The sequence below is a fragment of the Rana temporaria genome, chromosome 7, assembly GCF_905171775.1.
Source record: "Rana temporaria chromosome 7, aRanTem1.1, whole genome shotgun sequence".
NCBI lineage: Eukaryota > Metazoa > Chordata > Amphibia > Anura > Ranidae > Rana > Rana temporaria.
In genome coordinates, this window is record NC_053495.1 from 169,912,739 (window position 1) to 169,936,230 (window position 23,492).

The following is a 23,492-nucleotide window of genomic DNA, read 5'->3' on the forward strand; positions in this document are numbered from 1 at the left end:
CCAGACCAATGGGTCACTATTTTGTCGGGGAAATTGTCGGGCAAAGCCAATGAAGCCTTTCGGGCTCTTGCTCCAGAGGATATTTTACAATACCAGCAAGTTAAAAAGGCGCTGCTAACCCGATACGCCGTAACTCCAGAAGCCTACCGCCGGCGCTTCCGGGAGTCCAAGAAGATGGCTGTGGACTCCCACATGGAATGGGCCAACCAGTTACAAAGGGTGGCATCCCTTTGGGTCCAAGGGTGCAAGGCCAACACCGGGGAGGAAGTATTGCAGCTGTTCCTAATGGAACATTTCTTTCAAGACCTGGCCGCAGACATACAAGACTGGGTACGAGATCGCCGTCCCGCTAACTTAAACGAGGCGGCTCGGCTAGCAGATGAGTACGCAGAGACAAGGAAAGTAAGCCAGGGTACTATGCGGCTGGCTCAGAAGGTAGAACCGCGTACTCCAACCGTCACCCCACGCCCAGAGTTTCGGGCTCCAGTCCCACCACGTCCTCAGGGGCCTAGCAACTACCCCCGGGATTCGCCTAGGGTGACGTGCCATCACTGCAGCGACACGGGACATATTGCTCGTTATTGCCCTTTGAGAGCTACAAATAACAATTGTAGACGCACAACACCCAACACAGAGGTCACTCCATCACGTCCCTCTGCGGCCCACTGCCTGGAGACCGAGGGGGGCCCTGAGGAATGTCTGGGAATTTGGTATGAGGCAGACCCAATACAAGCGGCCTCTCCGGATAACCGTCAGCATCACCATCAGGAGGTACGAGTGAATGGACAAGTAGCACAAGGCCTAAGAGATTCCGGGACTACTATCACTCTGATTCAAAAACATCATAAAGCCAGAGAACGTGTCCACTCGCACAGTTGCCGTCCGGGTTGCAGGGGGTGCTGTATTTCGCGTACCCACCACCCGGGTGCACTTAGACTGGGGAGCCGGGTCAGGAAAGACCACAGTTGGTATCATGGACAACCTACCTGCCGAGGTGGTGCTGGGCAACGACATTGGCCCTCTGACTTCGGCTTATTTACCTACACCTGCTGCTGCTTGTGCCGTGACCACCCGCGTTGCTGGAATCAACCCACTTGCTGCTGAGAACCGGGTAAGACTACCTTCCCCGACATGTACTGTAGATCCGGCACAATATCACAGTCTAAAATGGGAATGTGACAAGTTGGCCAGTGAGAAATCAGAGATGCAACGACACTATGTCATGTATTATGAGATGTCCCGTGGCTTGAACATTGAAATGCACAAACAGGCGGAAATTGTCAAAAGATTAAATGGGATTTGCATCCAGGTGGTGCCGTATCTGGCCCAAGAGCATCAGCAACAGGTTTTGGGAGCCATTGAGAGAGCAAAGCAAGTGACTGTTCCAGAATTGAATTCTATTATTCACCGTCACCATCAGCTACCGACCTGGTAAGCCAATGGGAAGGCCGACGGACTGTCCAGGCAAACGGAACTTTTACCCTAACAGCAGACCGGACATCCCCAAGTTGATCCGAAAAGGATCAATCCGGGTCTGCCGGAGTGTTCCACAAAAGGGGGGCAGTGTAACGGATCATGGACTATGCTGCCGGGACAGTTATAATCTTCATGAGGACTACAAGGAACTGCATGGCTTGTCACAATTGGATGTACCACATTGTATTCTGAGCTCAAAGGGTTAATTGGACAAGTGTCTTTCATTGCTGAATGCTAATGTTCCCTTCGCATAGCTAATGAACTCTCTCTTTTGTGGAGGTAAACAGCCCCCCTGCGAGGTGTCTGCTGAGGGGGATTATGTGTGAGTGATAATTGTTTTAAAGGTTAATTGAATTCTATTGTCTGATCAAGTTAACCACTTCCCGCCCGGCCTATGACCGATTTACGTCAGGGAAGTGGTTATGAAATCCTGACAGGACGTTCTAGAACGTCCTGCAGGATTTCATGCCGCGCGCGCCCGTGGGGGCGCGCATCGCGGCGATCGGTGATGCGGGGTGTCAGTCTGACACCCTGCATCTCCGATCTCGGTAAAGAGCCTCCGGCGGAGACTCTTTACCACGTGATCAGCCGTGTCCAACCACGGCTGATCACGATGTAAACAGGAAGAGCCGCCGATGGCTCTTCCTCACTCGCGTCTGACAGACGCGAGTAGAGGATAGCCGATCGGCGGCTCTCCTGACAGGAGCACCAGGGTGGGCAAAAAAAAAAAAAATGACAGAAAAAAAAAATGACAGAAAAAAAAAAAAGCATAAAGAAAAAAAAAAAGATGCCAGTCAGTGCCCACAAATGGGCACTGACTGGCAACCTGGCAAAAATCAGTGCTGCCACCCCAGTGTCCATCAGTGCCACCCCAGTGTCCATCAGTGCCACCCCAGTGTCCATCAGTGCCACCCCACAGTGCCCATCCATGCCCAGTGCCCACCTATCAGTGCCCATCAGTGCCACCCATAAGTATCCATCAGTGCCACCCATGAGTGCCCATCTGTGCCGCCTATGAGTGCCCATCTGTGCCGCCCATGAGTGCCCATCAGTGCCGCCTATGTGTGCCCATCAGTGCCGCCTATGTGTGCCCATCAGTGCCGCCTATGTGTGCCCATCAGTGCCGCCTATGTGTGCCCATCAGTGCCGCCTATGTGTGCCCATCAGTGCCGCATACCAGCGCCGCCAATCAGTGCCCGTCAGTACTACCTCATCGATGTCCATCAGTGCCATCTCATCGGTGCCCATTAGTGCCGCCATATCAGTGCCCGTAATTGAAAGAGAAAACTTATTTACAAAAAAATTAACAGAAAAAAATAAAAACGTAATTTTTTTTCCAAATTTTCAGCCTTTTTTTAGTTGTTGCGCAAAAAAAAAAAATCGCAGAGGTGATCGAATGCCATCAAAAGAAAGCTCTATTTGTGGGGAAAAAAGGACGCCAATTTTGTTTGGGTACAGTGTAGCATGACCGCGCAATTGCCATTCAAAGTGCGACAGTGCTGAAAGCTGAAAATTGGCTTGGGCGGGAAGCTGCGTAAGTACCTGGTATGGAAGTGGTTAAGGAGCCAAAACGGCTAGCGGCTGATTGGCTCAAGGGAGTGTCATTGTTTCAAAGTGTGTGTATTGAAGTCCCCCCTGGGGGGGGGGGGGGAGTGTCATTTGTTTCTGTACAGTTGTAACCAGATATAAGGAGGAAAAATGTGGCAAATAAAGTCAGTCTGCTTGACCCTTCAAACGTAGCCCGTCTCGTTTCTTGGAAGGGCGTTCGATGGGATATACCGGCGGTACCTGCATATCGCATTTTGCCAGGGAAAAGGACGTCTCCAACGGCTGAGACCCTCACACTACTTGGGTAGCCGTTACAGACTTGTAATACATCCCTATGGGATCGCATCCGTTAGCGGATGGAGCATCCGTTAACATCCGCGTCCGTCAGGATCCGCTTTTGCGGACGGAAGAAAACCCTATTTTCCTTCCGTCCGGCGGAACGGATCGGATGCAGACGGACAGACGGTCCGTCTGCATCCGATTCCCCATAGGGGAGAGCGGAGGAAAGACAGGGCGGTCTCTGCACTGTGTGCGGCGACTGCCCTGTCCGCCGACAGCTCAGCGGGGATTCCTGCTGAGCCGACGGACACACAAACGGTCCGCTCCGTGTGAAAGAGGCCTTAGAAAAAAAACCCTAGGAGCACATTTAACCCTTTGATCGCCCCTGATGTTTGCCCCTTGCCTGCCAGTTTCATTAGTACAGTGGCAATGCATTTTTTTTTAGCACTGATCACTGTATTACCTCACCTACTATGTATCACTCACTGTACATAGTTACATAGTAGGTGAGATTAAAAAAAGACACAAGTCCATCAAGTCCAACCTATATGTGAGATTATATGTCAGTATTACCTTGTATAGCCCTGTATGTTGTGGTCGTTCAGGTGCTTATCTGATAGTTTTTTTGAAACTATCGATGCCCCCCGCTGAAACCACTGCCTGTGGAAGGGAATTCCACATCCTTGCCGCTCTTACAGTACAGAACCCTCTACGTAGTTTAAAGGGGGTTGTAAAGGTTCGTGTTTTTTCACTTTAATGCATCCCAGAGAGCTTCCCAGAGGGGGGGGTTAGCTATTGTGGGGAGGAGCCGAGACAGCCGCAGAGGGACCCCAGAACAGGAGGATCAGGGCCACTCTGTGCAAAACGAACTGTACAGTGGAGGGAAGTATGACATGTTTGTTATTTAAAAAAAAAAAAACGAACCCATACAACCCCTTTTAAGGTTAAACCTCTTTTCTTCTAATTTTAGTGAGTGGCTACTTGTCTTACTAAACTCCCTTCCACGAAAAGTTTTATCCCTATTGTGGGGTCACCAGTATGGGATTTGTAAATTTAAATCATATCCCCTCTCAAGCGTCTCTTTTCCAGAGTCACTGGTTCCCAATGTCGCTGCAATGTCGAAGTCCCGCTAAAAATCGCTGATCGCTGCCATTATTAGTAATATCTACTGTATTTATTGGCGTATAACACCTGCCAACTACCCTGAAAATAGAGTTTAAACTGTGCCTGCTTGTTATACGCAGGGGGCTGTGGAAAGTTTTTTCCTGAAACTTCCCTCTTAGGCTGCATTCACACCTAGGCATACAAAATCGCGGCGTTTTGTCCCGCGAATTGCGGCGTTTTGTACCGCGATTTGCGGCAACAAAACGCCGCGATTGTGAATGCAGCCTCACCCCCTCTATGGAGATGGTTCACATCTCCTATGCCGAACGCCGCCTGAAAAAAAGGTCCGGGACTTTTTTTCAGGCGGCAGGCGTTCGGCGTGGAGATGTGAACCATCTCCATAGAGGGCAATGTGTTTTCATCCCTCCAGCGTCTCGGGGCTGCTGCAGCGTCATACTACAGGCGACAAAACGCCTAGGAGTGAATGGGGGCTAAAAGTTAGGGTGCGTGTTATACGCCGATTAAATACTGTACATAAATAAAAATTCCATAAATATATCCCATCGTTTATAGACGCTATAACTTTTAAGCTAACAAATCAATATACACTTATTGGGGAGTTCTTTTACCAAAAACATGTAGCAGAATACATATTCCCCTAAATTAATCAAGAAATTCGATTTTTTACATTTTTTTTATTGGATGTGTCTTATAACATAAAGTAAAAAATATTGTTATTTTTTTTTTTTATAGCGCAAAAAAAAAAAATGGCAGAGATGATCCAATACAATCAAAAGAAAGCTCTATTTGTGGGAAAAAAAAGGAAATCTATGTTTACTTGGGTACAATGTCCTACGACTACGCAATTGTCAGTTAAAGTAATGCAGCGCCGAATCGCAAAAAATGGCCTGGTTAATGAAAGGGGGTAAATCTTCTGGGGCTGAAGTGGTTAAAGAAGATCCTTAATATTGCCCGCTTAGAGGGTGGACCGTGGTTCACATTTAAGATGATCATTTCTATCTGATTTATAGTGCTTGAGTCTTAAAATGTATATACAGTGCCTTGCGAAAATATTCGGCCCCCTTGAACTTTGCAACCTTTTGCCACATTTCAGGCTTCAAACATAAAGATATAAAACTGTAATTTTTTTTTGAAGAATCAACAACAAGTGGGACACAATCATGAAGTGGAACGAAATTTATTGGATATTCCAAACTTTTTTAACAAATAAAAAACTGAAAAATTGGGCGTGCAAAATTATTCAGCGCCCTTAAGTTAATACTTTGTAGAGCCACCTTTTGCCGCGATTACAGCTGTAAGTTGCTTGGGGTATGTCTCTATCAGTTTTGCACATCGAGAGACTTTTTGCCCATTCCTCCTTGTAAAACCGCTCGAGCTCAGTGAGGTTGGATGGAGAGCGTTTGTAAACAGCAGTTTTCAGTTCTTTCCACAGATTCTGGATTGGATTCAGGTCTGGACTTTGACTTGGCCATTCTAACACCTGGATATGTTTATTTGTGAACCATTCCATTGTAGATTTTGCTTTATGTTTTGGATCATTGTCTTGTTGGAAGACAAATCTCCGCCCCAGTCTCAGGTCTTTTGCAGACTCCATCAGGTTTTCTTCCAGGATGGTTCTGTATTTGGCTCCATCCATCTTCCCATCAATTTTATCCATCTTCCCTGCAGAAGAAAAGCAGGCCCAAACCATGATGCTGCCACCACCATGTTTGACAGTGGGGATGGTGTGTTCAGGGTGATGAGCTGTGTTGCTTTTACGCCAATCATAACGTTTTGCATTGTTGCCAAAAAGTTTGATTTTGGTTTCATCTGACCAGAGCACCTTCTTCCACATGTTTGGTGTGTCTCCCAGGTGGCTTGTGGCAAACTTCTAACGACACTTTTTATGGATATCTTTAAGAAATGGCTTTCTTCTTGCCACTCTTCCATAAAGGTCAGATTTGTGCAGTATACGACTGATTGTTGTCCTATGGACAGAGTCTCCCACCTCAGCTGTAGATCTCTGCAGTTCATCCAGAGTGATCATGGGCCTCTTGGCTGCATCTCTGATCAGTCTTCTCCTTGTATGAGCTGAAAGTTTAGAGGGACAGCCAGGTCTTCGTAGATTTGCAGTGGTCTGATACTCCTTCCATTTCAATATTATCGCTTGCTCCTTGGGATGTTTAAAGCTTGGGAAATCTTTTTGTATCCAAATCCGGCTTTAAACTTCTCCACAACAGTATCTCGGACCTGCCTGGTGTGTTCCTTGTTCTTCATGATGCTCTCAGGCTGGGTTCACACTACTACACTACTTTCATCCTACTTTGCTCTGTGTTCAATGTTTCCCTATGAGAGCGTCTTGTAGCATCCTACACAAGTCGGTCCAACTTTGAAAATGCTCCCTGTACTACTTTTGGTCCTACATTGATCCTACTTCAGGCCCATTGAATATCATTGAAGTCGGACCAAAGTAGTATCCTGTTCATGAACGTAGGATGGATGTAGGACCAATGTAGCAGAGCAAAGTAGGATGAAAGTAGTGTAGTAGTGTGAACCCAGCCTCAGTGCTTTAAACGGACCTCTGAGACTATCACAGTGCAGGTGCATTTATACGGAGACTTGATTACACACAGGTGGATTCTATTTATCATCATTAGTCATTTAGGTCAACATTGGATCATTCAGAGATCCTCACTGAACTTCTGGAGAGAGTTTGCTGCACTGAAAGTAAAGGGGCTTAATAATTTTGCACGCCCAATTTTTTAGTTTTTTATTTGTTAAAAAAGTTTGAAATATCCAATAAATTTCGTTCCACTTCATGATTGTGTCCCACTTGTTGTTAATTCTTCAAAACAAATTACAGTTTTATATCTTTATATTTGAAGCCTGAAATGTGGCAAAAGGTCGCAAAGTTCAAGGGGGCCGAATACTTTCGCAAGGCACTGTATACTATGTATGACTTTAAATAGTTTGTTTGGACCAGCTTGACCCAAAAAATCTATTTAAAGTCCTAGTAAACCTGGATTAAAACTTTAAAGTGGTTGTAAACCCTTTACAACAACTTTTACCTACAGGTAAGCCTAGATTAAGGCTTATCTGTAAGTGTTCGAAATATCTGCTAAACCTCCACGGTTTAGCAGATATTTACAAAAATGACAGGGCGCCGATGTCTACGGTGCCTGCGCACTTTAGCAACAGCGATCGTGCCATTCCTAAAGGAGTCCGTGCCGTGACTGGCGGCTCCCGCACTCGTGCACAGGAGTGACATACTGTAATCGCGGCTCCAGCCTATCACAGTGGAAGTAAGCTCCGGGAAAGATGTGCGCGGCCGAAGGGGGGGTCGAGGACCGCAGCGGGGGCTTCAATCTGCGGTAAGTAATACCGGTACATATTGAGCTAGTATGCTATGCATACTAGCTCACTATGCCTTTGTCTTGCAGGGTTTATTTATTTTTTAGGGTTTACAACCACTTTAAGTACTTTTCCTACTCCAGGTTTGATATTGGATCCATCACTCAGACGATTTGTGATCTTGACCCTTTAGAACCCGAGTGTGCTGCTGAGCTCCGAGGCTTTCAGAGACTTCAAAATCTTATCGGTGGAAGAAGAAACTGAGGACACCAACCGGTACCGATTCCAGCTTCCTCCCGGGGCCAGTTTGGGATTGAATTTGGGACAACACCTTGTACTAAGGTAGGCTGTGATATAGGGCTGCAACTAACGATTATTTTCATAATTGATTAGTTGGCCGATTATTGTTTCGATTAATCAGATAATGGGCTTAAAAAAAAAAAAAAAATATTAGCATTTTTTTTTTTTTGCCCCAATTTGTTGTTGGGCAGATTGCAAAACACAAATTGCTGCAAAAACACATTACATGCTTTTCTGCAGCTTCTCCATTGAAGTATATTGAACAAAAAAAAAACAAAATAGCACCGTTTTGCGTTAAAACGTCCTTGCCCTTTCCAAATACGCAGCAGCTAAAAAAAAAAAAAATCATGGATGTGAACGTGTCCCATAGGAAAACATGTAAATGAACTGTAGTGTGTTTCTGCAAAAAGCAAAAATGTTCAGTAACATAATGGGGTTAAAAAAACAAAAATAAGTACAAAAAGAGCAAATAATCACTACTGTAAGGGGTTCATTTTTTTACTGTGGGACAGTGAAAGTAATATTTACAGTAGCGATTTGCTTTTTTGTACTATAAAGGGCTAATTTTACTGGCCGATTAATCGATTATGAAAATTGTAATCAATTAATTTTATAATCGATTGGTTGTTTCGGCCCTACTGTGATCTGCATTATACTGCACTAATATTTATTGAGATTTGTCCTTTAAGTACAGTTGACACATTTTGATGCTCTTTCTAAAGCCCATTTTGGGACCTGGAACCCTGAGATTTCTTAGAGATCTGAGTAGGATTAAATCTCCAATCCTGAGTCCAGGTTTTTAGAACGCATATAGAGGAGATCTCTGTCCAGGAGTACAGATTGGAGCCAGCGCAGCAAGGGTTTTTTTTTGGATGGATGACAAAATGCTGAATACTTCTGCAAGGCAAACTCGTGTTATGGTGTTTCTCTGACGTTTCTTTTAAGAAAATTGGTCAAGAAGAGCCCTTAAAAGAAGAAAAAAAGCAAGTGGCTTAAAGCGGAAGTCCGTCCTAAAAATAAATTTCACATTATTAGCTTAAAGGGTTTGTAAAGGATTTTTTTTTTTATCTTAATAGCTTCCTTTACCTCAATGCAGTGCTGTTTTCATGTCCTCATTGTTCGTGTTTGCTCTCAAGTTGCTGTAATTCTTCTCTGATCTCCACACTTCCTGGTTGTCTATTTCCTGATAACCACAGTACTGGGAGCTTTCTCTCTGTGGTCACTAATCAAGGAGGTGTGATTACTGTGTGTCCTAAACCCCTCAGCACCAATCAGTTTTGTTTTCCAAACCATCACTGCCCTGTATTGGCTCTGTGGCTCTGTACAGCACAGAAGCAGGAAACAACATGCAAAAACGAAACTAGGAACTGCAGGTACATTATATGATTGATTTTTATCTATTTTTTAAAAGTTAACTATTATGTCTCTATACCTTGTAAACAGTCATTTCAGCAAAAAATTTTAATGTAATAAAAATAATTTTGTTAAAAACTATTTTTTACTTGCCTCTAAGACCCTGTTACTAGGCAGACTTCCTAATCTGCCTACTTCCTATTCCGCGGTGGTGTTACATCTATTCCTGACTCGCATGGCCTCATGGGAAATGAGTGTCATCATTTCCCAAGAGTCTGTGGGGTTAACTGTATTGAAAAATCGTGTTATTTCCTGAGAGGAAATGACGCGATTTATGGCGGATCTTAGTTGTCATAACAACGGAGTGGGACCTTCCTCCGTCGCCGCCCCTTGTTATGGCAACTATACAAACTAACGGCACTACAAATGCCGTTTAACTGCGCATGCGCGAGATCGAGAGGTGCATGCTGGTTACCCAGCATGCACCTCTTTCAGGAAAACCAGGAAGATAAATCAACTGGGCCTCACATGCCCATAGCTAAGATGGAAACGGGCAGAAGATTGATTAGAACATATTCTGTACGTTTTTTAAATTGATTACTGAACATATCGGGAAGTATTGATATTGTTTACTGCATATACATTATACTATTTTTGAGATTGTAAAAAATTGGCCCCGTACACACGAGAGGATCTATCCGCTGGAATTGATCTGCGGATCAGTTCCAGCGGATAGATCCGCTGGTGTGTACAACCCAGCGGATCTTTTTCCGCGGATTTTTTTCGGGCCGACCAATTTCCAGCAGATAAAAATTTCTTAGCATGCTAAGACATCTATCCGCTGGAATCGGCTTCAGCGGATCGATCTGGTGGTCTGTACAGACTCACCGGATCGATCCGTCCGATTCCCTCCCTCGCATGCGTCGTAATGATTCGACGCATGCGTGGAATTCCTTATATGACAGCGTTGCGCACGTCGCCGCGTCATCATCGCGGCGACGGCGCGACACGTCATCGCGATGGGATTTCGGCGCGGATTTCGTTCCGATGGTGAGTACACTCCATCGTATCCAAATCCGCGGAAATCCTCGAGAGGATTTATCCGCGGATACGGTCCGGCGGACCGTATCCGCAGATCAATCCTCTCGTCTGTACCCGGCATAAGTTTGATGCCAGTTCTCACGCTGTGTTTCCTATCATCTGTGCCAAGTCTTGCCACACAGAGTTAATCCAGCTCTGAAAAATCCTCTTTTTATTGTTCAGTGAAATAAAACAGACTTCCAGATAAAGTCCTTGCTTGAGTGACAGGTTATTTACATATATCGTGCACTAGCTTGCAGACATGCACAGCTTCTTGTCTATGTATATTCTGATGGCTGTTTACACTGAACTGTGGATCAAGCCATATTTTGAAAACATTTAATCAAAACACAGGAAAGACAGCCAATCCTGGGAGAGCTGGACGGGAGAGGAGAGGGGAGGGGAGGGGGATGTGAATTGTGCACTTTACAGAAGCTGTGCATGTCTGCAAGCTAGTGCACAAGATATGTAAATAACCTGTTACTCATGCAAGGGCTTTGGTCTTTATCTGGAAGTCTGTTTTCACTGAACAATAAAAAGAGGATTGCTCAGAGCTGCATTAACTCTGTGTGGCAAGACTGGGCACAGATGATAGGAAATCTTATTCTCTACATTGTGACATAAAAAAAAAAATTGGGGGGTTTACATCCACTTTAAGTTCTGCAGACCCTGACTGAGAAACCCTGGTTTAAGTCTACTCACAGCTATTATTTTTTTTCAGGGGGAGAGTAAATGGTTTGGATATACAGAGAGCGTATACACCCATCAGCTCCATAGATGCAAAAGACTATTTTGATGTTTTAATCAAGGTAATTTTCATTTTCATCTTATACAATAATTTTATTAATTTAGATAGAAACCGCTTATTCCACAGCACTCTACACACAGATCCATTCATACTTGTCTTTGCCTCCTAAGCAGCCCAAACGCTAATGTCTGTAGCAGATTCATACAGATGCTATGGGATTGATTTAAGTACCGGTATACCGATCATTGCATTTTGCAAAGGGAATTTTTCCCTGAGCTTAGTGAATGTGATGAAATTTAACTTTTTTAGGAATACCCAATCATGCAAGGAAAATTAATAAGCATTTTTGCTTGCAGTGCTTTTGTGGATAATTCCCTTGGAAACGCAACTGCCTTTGCAAAGTGAACTATCTATTTGCCTTTAGTAAATCCATCACCTATAATTAGGGCTGTGGAAATTAAAGATGAATTCCTCGATTAATGGTTCATTTTTTTGATCAATCAAAATTCTTTTGATTGGTACTAGTGGTGCAACGGATCGTAAATGATCCGTGATCCGAACGGGTCACCATATGCGGATCGGCACACCACGTGATCCGCGGAGCTCCGCTGCTGCCTCGGCCTTAGGAAAGGCCGCGCCTTTGGCCTAGCTCCCGGAGCGGCGGCCACCTTGGTCCACCTGGCGGCAGCCTAGGTGAGCCTAGAGCGGCGCGCTGACGTCATCACCCCTCAACTGCTCGTGTTTGGCCGGCTTCTCTGGCCGGCTTCTCTGGTAAGACTAAGCAAGCACTAATCTTCCTATACAGTGGGGGAGATGTGGACCATATTACAGTGGGGGAGATGTCTGTGGATTACAGTTGGGAGATGTCTGTGAATATAACAGTGGGGAGATGTCTGTGGATTACAGTGGGGGAGATATCTGTCGATTACAGTGGGGACATGTCTGTGGATATTACAGTAGGGGAGATGTCTGTGAATATTACAGTTGGGAGATGTCTGTGGATTACAGTGGGGGAGATGTCTGTGGATTACAGTGGAGAGATGTCTGTGGATATTACAGTGGGGAGATGTCTGTGGATATTACAGTGGGGAGATGTCTGTGGATATTACAGTGGGGAGATGTCTGTGGATATTACAGTGGGGAGATGTCTGTGGATATTACAGTGGGGAGATGTCTGTGGATATTACAGTGGGGAGATGTCTGTGGATATTACAGTGGGGGAGATGTCTGTGGATATTACAGTGGGGGAGATGTCTGTGGATATTACAGGGGGGGAGATGTCTGTGGATATTACAGGGGGGGAGATGTCTGTGGATATTACAGTGGGGGAGATGTCTGTGGATATTACAGTGGGGGAGATGTCTGTGGATATTACAGTGGGGGAGATGTCTGTGGATATTACAGTGGGGGAGATGTCTGTGGATATTACAGTGGGGGAGATGTCTGTGGATATTACAGTGGGGGAGATGTATGTGGATATTACAGTGGGGGGAGAGTGTCTGTGGATATTACAGTGGGGGGAGAGTGTCTGTGGATATTACAGTGGGGGAGATGTCTGTGGATATTACAGTGGGGGGAGAGTGTCTGTGGATATTACAGTGGGGGAGATGTATGTGGATATTACTGTGGGGGAGGTGTCTGTGGATATTACTGTGGGGGAGGTGTCTGTGGATATTACGGTGGGGGAGATGTCTGTGGATATTACGGTGGGGGTGATGTCTGTGGATATTACGGTGGGGGAGATGTCTGTGGATATTACGGTGGGGGTGATGTCTGTGGATATTACGGTGGGGGTGATGTCTGTGGATATTACGGTGGGGGTGATGTCTGTGGATATTACAGTGGGGGTGATGTCTGTGGATATTACAGTGGGGGTGATGTCTGTGGATATTACAGTGGGGGAGATGTCTGTGGATATTACAGTGGGGGAGATGTCTGTGGATATTACAGTGGGGGAGATGTCTGTGGATATTACAGTGGGGGAGGTGTCTGTGGATATTACAGTGGGGAGATGTCTGTGGATTACAGTGGGGGAGATGTCTGTGGATATTACAGTGGGGGAGATGTCTGTGGATATAACAGTGGGGGAGAAGTCTGTGGATATTACAGAGGGGTAGATGTCTGTGGATATTACAGTGGGGGAGATGTCTGTGGATATTACAGTGGGGGAGATTTCTGTGGATATTACAGTGGGGGAGATGTCTGTGGATATTACGGTGGGGGTGATGTCTGTGGATATTACGGTGGGGGAGATGTCTGTGGATATTACGGTGGGGGTGATGTCTGTGGATATTACGGTGGGGGAGATGTCTGTAGATATTACGGTGGGGGAGATGTCTGTGGATATTACGGTGGGGGAGATGTCTGTGGATATTACAGTGGGGGTGATGTCTGTGGATATTACAGTGGGGGTGATGTCTGTGGATATTACAGTGGGGGTGATGTCTGTGGATATTACAGTGGGGGAGATGTCTGTGGATATTACAGTGGGGGAGATGTCTGTGGATATTACAGTGGGGGAGGTGTCTGTGGATATTACAGTGGGGGAGGTGTCTGTGGATATTACAGTGGGGAGATGTCTGTGGATTACAGTGGGGGAGATGTCTGTGGATTACAGTGGGGGAGATGTCTGTGGATATTACAGTGGGGGGAGATGTCTGTGGATATTACAGTGGGGGAGGTGTCTGTGGATATTACAGTGGGGAGATGTCTGTGGATTACAGTGGGGGAGATGTCTGTGCATATTACAGTGGGGGAGATGTCTGTGGATATAACAGTGGGGGAGAAGTCTGTGGATATTACAGTGGGGGAGATTTCTGTGGATATTACAGTGGGGACTATATATGGTGGTGATCCGAAAAATGTATGTGCGTTATAATAAATCGAAATTAGTCGATTATTCGATTAAAAAAAAATTGATTAATCAAACCAAACATTTTAATCAGTAACAGCCCTACCTATAAGTCCTTGTACACACGATCGGAAGTTCCAATGGAAAAAGTCAGACGGAATTTTTTCTTTGTATATTCCGACCGTGTTTTTGCCCCATCTGAGTTTTTCCATCGGAAATTCCAACGGACTTAGAAAGATGAAAAAAAATTCTATCGGAAATTCCGTTCGTCTGTATGGAACTCCGACAGAGAAAAAACACGCATCCTTAGAATCAAGTCGTCGCATGCTCAGAAGCATTGAACTTCATTTTTCTCGGCTCGTCGTAGTGTTTTACATCACTGCGTTTTGGACGGTCGTAATTTGGTTTGACAGTGTGTATGCAAGACAGCTTGAACGGCTTGAATAGCACAAAATGTGAAGGCATGTATCCTTGACAGGCCGTCTCGCCATGGTCAACCAAAGACGTTGAGTGCACATGCTCAGCGTCATATCCAGAGGTTGTCTTTGGGAAGGGTTGAAGGGTTGGGAAATCAGCCTGTCAGTGTTCAGACCATACGCCGCACACTGCATCAAATCGGTACAAAGAAAGTCTCTTCTAAAGATGATGCACACGAAAGCCCACAAACAGTTTGCTGAAGACAAATAAGTCCGTAATTCACACAGAAAATGATATGTGTATAAATAGATTAGGTCCATGGTCTCCGCCATGTTAGCTTGTCAACACGTTTCGCAACATAAATTGCTTCCTCAGGACATAGTGGGTAAGTTCTGCTTGACCTTAAAAAACAGGTATGGGGTGACACAACACACAACAGACCGGGAGCCGATTCAGTCCATTCACAGATCAAATTTAAATATTGAAGTTCTCCTGGGTTACACCTAGGGTTGTCCCGATACCACTTTTTTAGGACTGAGTACAAGTACCGATACTTTTTTTCATGTACTCGCCGATACCGAATACCGATACTTTTTTTTAAATGTGTCCCCAAATGCAGCCATGTCCCCCACAGATGCAGCCATGTCCCCCACAGATGCAGCCATGTCCCCCACAGATGCAGCCATGTGCCCCACAGATGCAGCCATGTCCCCCACAGATGCAGCCATGTCCCCCACAGATGCAGCCATGTCCCCCACAGATGCAGCCATGTCCCCCACAGATGCAGCCATGTCCCCCACAGATGCAGCCATGTCCCCCACAGATGCAGCCATGTCCCCCACAGATGCAGCCATGTCCCCACATATGCAGCCATGTCCCCCACAGATGCAGCCATGTCCCCCACAGATGCAGCCATGTCCCCCACAGATGCAGCCATGTCCCCCACAGATGCAGCCATGTCCCCCACAGATGCAGCCATGTCCCCCACAGATGCAGCCATGTCCCCCACAGATGCAGCCATGTCCCCCACAGATGCAGCCATGTCCCCCACAGATGCAGCCATGTCCCCCACAGATGCAGCCATGTCCCCCACAGATGCAGCCATGTCCCCCACAGATGCAGCCATGTCCCCACATATGCAGCCATGTCCCCACATATGCAGCCATGTCCCCACATATGCAGCCATGTCCCCCACATATGCAGCCATGTCCCCCACATATGCAGCCATGTCCCCCACATATGCAGCCATGTCCCCCACATATGCAGCCATGTCCCCCACATATGCAGCCACGTCCCCCACATATGCAGCCACGTCCCCCACATATGCAGCCACGTCCCCCACATATGCAGCCACGTCCCCCACATATGCAGCCACGTCCCCCACATATGCAGCCACGTCCCCCACATATGCAGCCACGTCCCCCACATATGCAGCCACGTCCTCCACATATGCAGCCATGTCTCCCCATACCTAGATGCCGCCGCCTAGTTAATCAGTGTGCGGTGAACATTACAGCTTTCATTTAAATAGCTGTCTGTTCCCCGCCGCGCCGCGTATAGACACTCCCCCTTGCTCGGGATTGGACGGGTGATCTGTCTATCAAAGTGCAGATCACCCGTCCAATCCCAAGCAAGAGGGAGTGTCTATATGCGGCGCGGCGGGGAACAGACAGCTATTCAAATGAAAGCTGTAATGTTCCCCGCACTCTGATTAACTAGGCGGCGGAGGCGTTGCGGTATGCGGCGGCATTGCGGCGGCGGGGGGGTGAGTATCGGATCTGGCATCGGGGGCATTTGCGGGAGTACAAGTACACCCGCAAATGCTCAGTATCGGGACAACCCTAGTTACACCCCACACAGGGGAAGGAAACGAGGGATCCAACCCCTAGAGCAACCAAGTGAACCAATAATAGTGAAGAAATTTTTTTTAGATGATTTTACTGGAAATTATCATAAATAATTCTCAAGCCTTACGTTGAACCTTTTCATACAGTATCTCACAAAAGTGAGTACACTCCTCACATTTTTCCTCATATATCTTTTCATGTGGCAACACTGAAGAAATGACACTTTGCTACAATGTAAAGTAGTGAGTGTACAGCTTGTATAACAGTGTAAATTTGCTGTCCCCTCAAAACAACTCAACACACAGCCATTAATGTCTAAACCGCTGGCAACCAAAGTGAGTACACCCCTATTTTGAGGGGACAGAAAACTTACACTGTTACCGTATTTATCGCGGTATAACGCGCTCTGGCGTATACCGCGCACCCCCAAAGTGGCCCCCAATCCTGTGGGAAAAAAATATTTTTTGTTGTTTTGTACTTACAGTTTTGATGTCTTGCGCGGCGTCCATCTGCGGCCTCGTCGGGTCCGGCGTCCTTCTGCGGCCTCGTCGGGTGTCCTCTTCGGCGGGTCCGGCGTCCGTCTTCGGCGGGTCGGGCGTCCATCTTCGGCGGGTCGAGCGTCCATCTTCGGCGGGTACGGTGTCCATCTTCGGCGGGTCCGGTGTCCATCTTCGGCGGGTCTGGCGTCCTTCGGCGGCGTCCTCCCGCTCGTTTCCCGCCACGACTTTGAATACTGCGCCCGCATATAGCGAGCGCAGTACACTCGTGAATCTTCGGGCAGGCTCGGGCGCCTCTCGCACTGACGTCCTGTACGCTCAGGACGTCAGGACGTCAGTACGAGAGGCGCCGAGACTGGCCGAAGATTCACGAGTGTACTGCGCTCGCTATATGCGGGCGCAGTATTCAAACTCATGGCGGGAAAGCGGGTATCGGCGTATATCGCGCACCCACGATTTTGCCCTGATTTTCAGGGCAAAATAGTGCGCGGTATACGCCGATAAATACGGTATATAAGTTGTAATCTCACTACCAACCCTGGTAGGGTGACCGATACCCTAGAGCAGTGGTCTCCAAGATGTGGCCCTTTGCTTGCTTTTATGCGGCCCTTGTGGCACAATTTCATCCACCAATACCAACAATGTGGCATAATTTCTCCTACTGACACTAACAATGGGGCACAGTTTCTCTCAATTACACCAACCATGGGGCATAATTTGTCCTACTGACACCACCAATGGGGCGCAATAACACCAACGATGGGACACAAATCCTCATAATGACACTAAAAACGGGGCACAACTCCTTAAAATGACAACAATGATAGGGGACAATTTCTCTCAATGACGCCAACAATGGAGCACAGTTTCTCTCAATGACACCAACAATGGGGGAAAATTACATCAGTGATGACACCAACAATGGGACATAATGACGTGGCACAATTACTCCCACTGAAACAAACAATGGGTTGTTAATTTTTCCCACTGACGTCTGGACCTTTTCGACTTCCACTGACCACAGTCCGGCCCTCGTAAACTATGAAGGACAGTAAACTGGCCCTTTGCTTAGAAAGTTTGGAGACCCCTGCCCTAGAGCACAGGTGTCAAACACAAGGCCCGCCGGTCGAATCCGGTGTAGTGTCACCGTTTGCTCCCTATCGCAGAATGCAGCCTAAGTCACGTGGCGTCGAACTGCGCATGCGCAATGCGTTCCAACGCCAAATGCGATGCGTTCCAGGGGATTCACGACACTACCGTTCAGTGAACCCATCACAATTTGTGACGGAAGTGACGAGGAAGCATACACAGAGCGGGGGGGGGGGGGGCGGAGAGAAAGACATACAGATGTAATGAGAACCATACAAAGAGCGGGGGGGGGGCGGGGAAAAAAGAGACATGCAGATATAATGAGAACAATACACGGAGCGGGGGGAGAGATAAAGAGACATGCAGATACAGTATGGTTCTCATTACATCTGCATGTCTCTTTCTCTCCCCCCCCCCCGCTCTGTGTATGGTTCCTCGTCACTTCCGTCACAAATTGTGATGGTTCACTGAAGGGTAGTGTCGTAAATCCCCTCGAACGCATCGCATTTGCCGTTGGAACGCATTGCGCAGTTCGACGCCACGTAATTTAGGCTGCATTCTGCGATAGGGAGCAGAATATGACACTGCACCGGCCCTCCAGGCCATTTAATGTGGTCCTCGCACCTCTCCTGCAGGAGAGCTCCAGCCCACCTCTGGTCCTACTCCAGACCCTTACTTTCTGCTTTCAAGCAATGCATCCAGCTTCTTCCCAGCAGCAGCATAAGGAAAAGGGGTGCACTGTGATGTAAGGGAGAGTGGGGGGACTCAACTTCTGATGGTGGGGTGGCTCTTGACATCTAATGTTAGGGGAGGGGATGTGCTGGACATCTAATCTTACAGATACAACCGGCCCTTTTGAGGGCAATCATAATGCTGATGTGGCCCACGATGAAATTGAGTGTGACACCCCTGCACTAGAGGGACTCAAAAAACGTGTGTCCCCAGACTTAACCACTTGAGATCCGCGCTATAGAAAAAAGACGTCCACAGCGCGGCTCTCAAGTGCCGAGTGGACGTCTTTTTCTGTGCATTACCCGCGCGCGCCACTGGGGGGCGCACAGCGGGTAAACACTGTCCCGGCGCATCGCTGAAGAGCCGATGCGTGTACCTGGCGGCCGCGATGTCCGCCGGGTACACACGATCAGGGATGGACTGGCCATAGGGACTACAGGGAGTTTCCCGGTGGGCCGATGGCTCAGTGGGCCGTTTTTTTAAAACTGAGATGCTGCTTGGAGGACTTTTTGTAACGCCCTGGCAGCGCCCCAGTGTGAAAGCACTCAGGCTTTCACACTGGGACTGCAGCGGAAGTGTTTTTCAGTCGCTTTACAGGCACTATTTTTAGCCCAAAAGCGCCTAAAAAAAGCCTCAGTGTAAAAAGGGGTCCTACACTCTTTTACACTCACTCTATTTTTCTTACACTCACCCCCCTCTCTCTCTCTTTCTCACCCTCTCATGATATACAATAATGGATGTATTTTATTGAATTAAAGTGGGCCGGTCTGGATGAAGTCCAGGGCCAAATTTTAGTCCCAGTCCAGCCCTGCACACGATCGGCGGGAACACAGCAGGTGACAGCAGGGACATGGAGCTCTGTGCTGTCAGAGGAGAGGAGACCGATCTGTGTACATTGGGACAAAGCATCGGTTACCTCCCCCAGTCACCCCCCTCCCCCCACACAGTTAGAACACACCCAGGATACACATTTAACCCCTCCCTCACCCCCTAGTGTTAACCCCTTCCCTGCCAGTCACATTTATACAGTAATTAGTGCATTTTTATAGCACTGATCGCTGTATAAATGTGAATGGTCCCAAATTTGTGTCAAAAGTGTCCGATATGTCCGCCGCAATATCGCAGTCCCAATAAAAATCGCAGATCGCCGCCATTACTAGTAAAAAAAAAAAAAAATCATAATTCTGTCCCCTATTTTGTAGGCGCTATAACTTTTGCGCAAACCAGTCGCTTATTGCGATTTTCGTATTTTTTTACAAAAATACGTAGAAAAATACGTATCGGCCTTAACTGAGAAAATGTTTTTTTTTTTTTTTTTAAATTGGGATATTTATTATAGCAACAAGTAAAAAAAATATATATATATATATATATATATATATATATATATATATATATATATATATATATATTTTTGAATTGTCGCTCTTTTTTTGTTTATAGCGCAAAAAATAAAAACCGCAGAGGTGATCAAATACCACCAAAAGAAAGCTCTATTTGTGGGGAAAAAAGGACGTCAATTTTGTTTGGGAGCCACGTCGCACGACCGCGCAAATGTCAGTTAAAGCGACGCAGTGCCAAAACCTGAAATTTCGCCTGGGCACGAAGGGGGTTTATGTGCCCAGTAAGCAAGTAGTTAATAATATTACTTTTTAGAAGAGCTGGGGAAGGCTCAAAGCTCTGTTTTGTGGCTGTCTGTATTCCCCTAATGTTAGCGTTAGATTGTGTAATTAATTGAATCGCCCAGTCATCCTATGGAGTTCTGCGGTGAACTGTATACATGATGTAAATACAGACACATAATACTCCTGTAATTGAAGAAACAGAAATGTATAGAACATCAGCTGTCAGCACTCTTACTAACCTAAAGAATGGCAGGCTGTGTCTTCTGATATCCCCGTGTCACCTTACACCCGTGTCTGTTCTTCTCCATCACCTTTTAAATGATATTTTATAAAACATTTATTACATGTCCTGCTCCTGAAGTCCCAACTAATCTCCTACAGTGTCTGTATTCCGCTCTACATTTCCAGCACTTTACATAAAAAATATGTTGGTGTTTTATACTCCTCTTTTGTGAAGGTCACAACTTAATTATTTGCCAAATTTTTCCGTATCTGTTTAGTCTTTATTTTAGCTATAAATATTTGATACAAAGTACTCAGCGTTCAAAGAATGCTAATTCTAATGATCATCCTTATAGGAAAGGCCAATACAAACTGCATATTTATTGTCAGCCTATAACAGGCTAAAGTCAGCCATAGACAGATCGAAATTCCTGCTGAACCAGCCGATCCATCTATGTGTGGGCTGGTTGTACTGAAGTTAATCTACAGTGGGGATCGAAAGTTTGGGCACCCCATGTAAAAATTTGTATTAAAGGGGTGTTCCAGCCTTTTTTTAAGTTTATTAAAAGTCAGCAGCTACAAAAAGTATAGCTGCTGGCTTTTAATAAACAGACACTTACCTGCTCCATGGTTCCAGCGACACGCTGGCCGGGGCTCCGCTCCTCGCCCCCCCTAGCTGGCCGGTGTCTTCATTCCTAGTGTGGGGACCCAGCAGTGAAGGCTTTTGGCTTCACGGCCGGGCACCCACTGCGCATGCGCGAGCGGCACTGTGCATGCGCGCGCGGCGCCGTCCGGTTTGACGGGCGCTCGCTTACAGGGAGGGGCTGCAATAAGGTGATTAAGCTATTCGACTTACCAGCCCCTCGGCGGAAGGAGGAAGTGTGACAGGAAGTGGGACCCCCCCCCCCCCCCCAAAAAATGACATGCCAAATGTGGCATGTAAGGGGGGAAGGAGTGGATTAAGCGGAAGTTCCATTTTTAGGTGGAACTCCGCTTTAATGTGCATAACGAAGCCAAGGAAAGATAGAAAAATCTCCAAAAGGCATCAAATTACAGATTAGACATTCTTATAATATGTCAAAAAAAGTTAGATTTTATTTCCATCATTTACACTTTCAAAATTACAGAAAACAAAAAAATGGTGTCTGCAAAAGTTTGGGCACCCTGCAGAGTTAATATCTTGTACTGCCCCCTTTGGCAAGTATCACAGCTTGTAAACGCTTTTTGTAGACAGCCAAGAGTCTTTCAATTCTTGTTTGAGGTATCTTTGCCCATTCTTCCTTACAAAAGTCTTCCAGTTCTTTGAGATTTCTGGGCTGTCTGTCACACACTGCTCTTTTAAGGTCTATCCATAGATTTTCAATTATGTTGAGGTCAGGAGATTGTGAAGGCCATGGCAAAACCTTCAGTTTACGCCTCTTGATGTAATCCCCCGTGGATTTTGAGGTGTGTTTCGGATCATTATCCATTTGTAGAAGCCATCCTCTCTTTAACTTCAGCTTTTTCACAGGTGGCATCAAGTTATCATCCAAAATTTTATTGAATCCATTTTTCTTTCTACTCGTGAAATGTTCCCTGTGCCACTGGCTGCAATACAACCCCAAAGTATGATTGATCCACCCCCATGCTTAAAGCGGGGGTTCACCCTAAAAACTAATTTTTAACATTAGAGCCAGCATACTAAGGACATTTACTTTCGGCAGGTCATTTTTTTTTTTTCTCCGTACATACCTTTCTGATTTTGTCCAGGGCTTCCGCGTTCTGATGACTGTGGGACTGGGCGTTCCTATCCCTGCCTCAGGGTTCTGATGACTGTGGGACTGGGCGTTCCTATGCTTCGGTTCGATGATTGACGGCTTGTGAAACAGGTGACCTGTCGCACAACGCGTGACACCAGATTTCCGGAAATAGCCGAGCTGCGAGTCAGCACTATATGGCGCCTGCGCCCGCGACGTGTAGAGCTGACTGTGCAGGCGCCATATAGTGCCGACTCGCAGCTCGGCTATTTCCCAAAATCTGGTGACGCGCGTTGTGCGACAGGTCACCTGTTTCACAAGCCGTCAATCATCGAACCGAAGGATAGGAACACCCAGTCCCACTGTCATCGGAAACCTGGAAGCCCTGGACAAAAACAGAGTATAATGGTATGTACGGAGAAAAAAAAATGACCTGCCGAAAGTAAATGTCCTTAGTATGCTGGCTCTGCTAGATGTAATGTTAAAAAAAAAAATTTGGGTGAACCCCCGCTTTAACAGTTGGACTTGGGTTATTTTCATTAAATTCTGTGCCCTTTCTTCTCCAAACGTACCTTTGCTCATTCCGGCCAAAAAGTTATATTTTAACCTCATCGGTCCACAGAACTTGTTTCCAAAATGCATCAGACTTGTCTATATGTTCATTTGCAAAGTTCAAACGCTGATTTTTGTGGTGAGGACATAGAAGAGGTTTTCTTCTGATGACTCTTCCATGAAGACCATATTTGTACACGTATCTCTTTATAGTGGAATAGTGTACCACAACTCCAGTGTGTGCCAGATCTTTCTGGAGGGATCGTACAGTCAAACGTTGGTTTTGAATTGCTTTTCTCACAATCCTGCGAGCTGTTCTGTCTGATATTTTTCTTGGTCTTCCAGATCTTGCTTTAACTTCCACTGTTCCTGATGACTGCCATTTCTTAATTACATTCCGAACAGAGGATATTAACATCTGAAAACGCTTTGCTATCTTCTTATAGCCTTCTCCAGCTTTGTGAGCGACAACTATTTTCAGTTTTCTAGACAACTGCTTAGAAGAACCCATGGTGCTGATTGTTGGGGCAAGGTCAGATGAGTCTGGGCATTTAAACCCTTTGAGATTGACATCACCTGGTCTTCCCAGACGATGATTGAGAACAATCCACTAGGAACAAACGATATGTCTCCCCTCCCCTGACAGAACAAGGGCCGGCCGGCCGGCCACGAAAATCGTGTCCCC

General features: G+C 46.3%; 1 protein-coding gene across 2 annotated transcripts in view; it reads left to right on the forward strand.

Annotated features, from left to right (window-relative positions):
* LOC120945884 (NADH-cytochrome b5 reductase-like) overlaps positions 1-23,492 on the forward strand; it is a 43,309-nt gene that overhangs the window by 8,683 nt on the left and 11,134 nt on the right. For both annotated transcript variants that reach the window (XM_040360432.1, XM_040360433.1), the window contains exons 3-4: positions 7,952-8,100; positions 11,213-11,300. In XM_040360432.1, the coding sequence (XP_040216366.1) occupies positions 7,952-8,100; positions 11,213-11,300 (237 nt within the window). The remainder of the gene's footprint in view (positions 1-7,951; positions 8,101-11,212; positions 11,301-23,492) is intronic.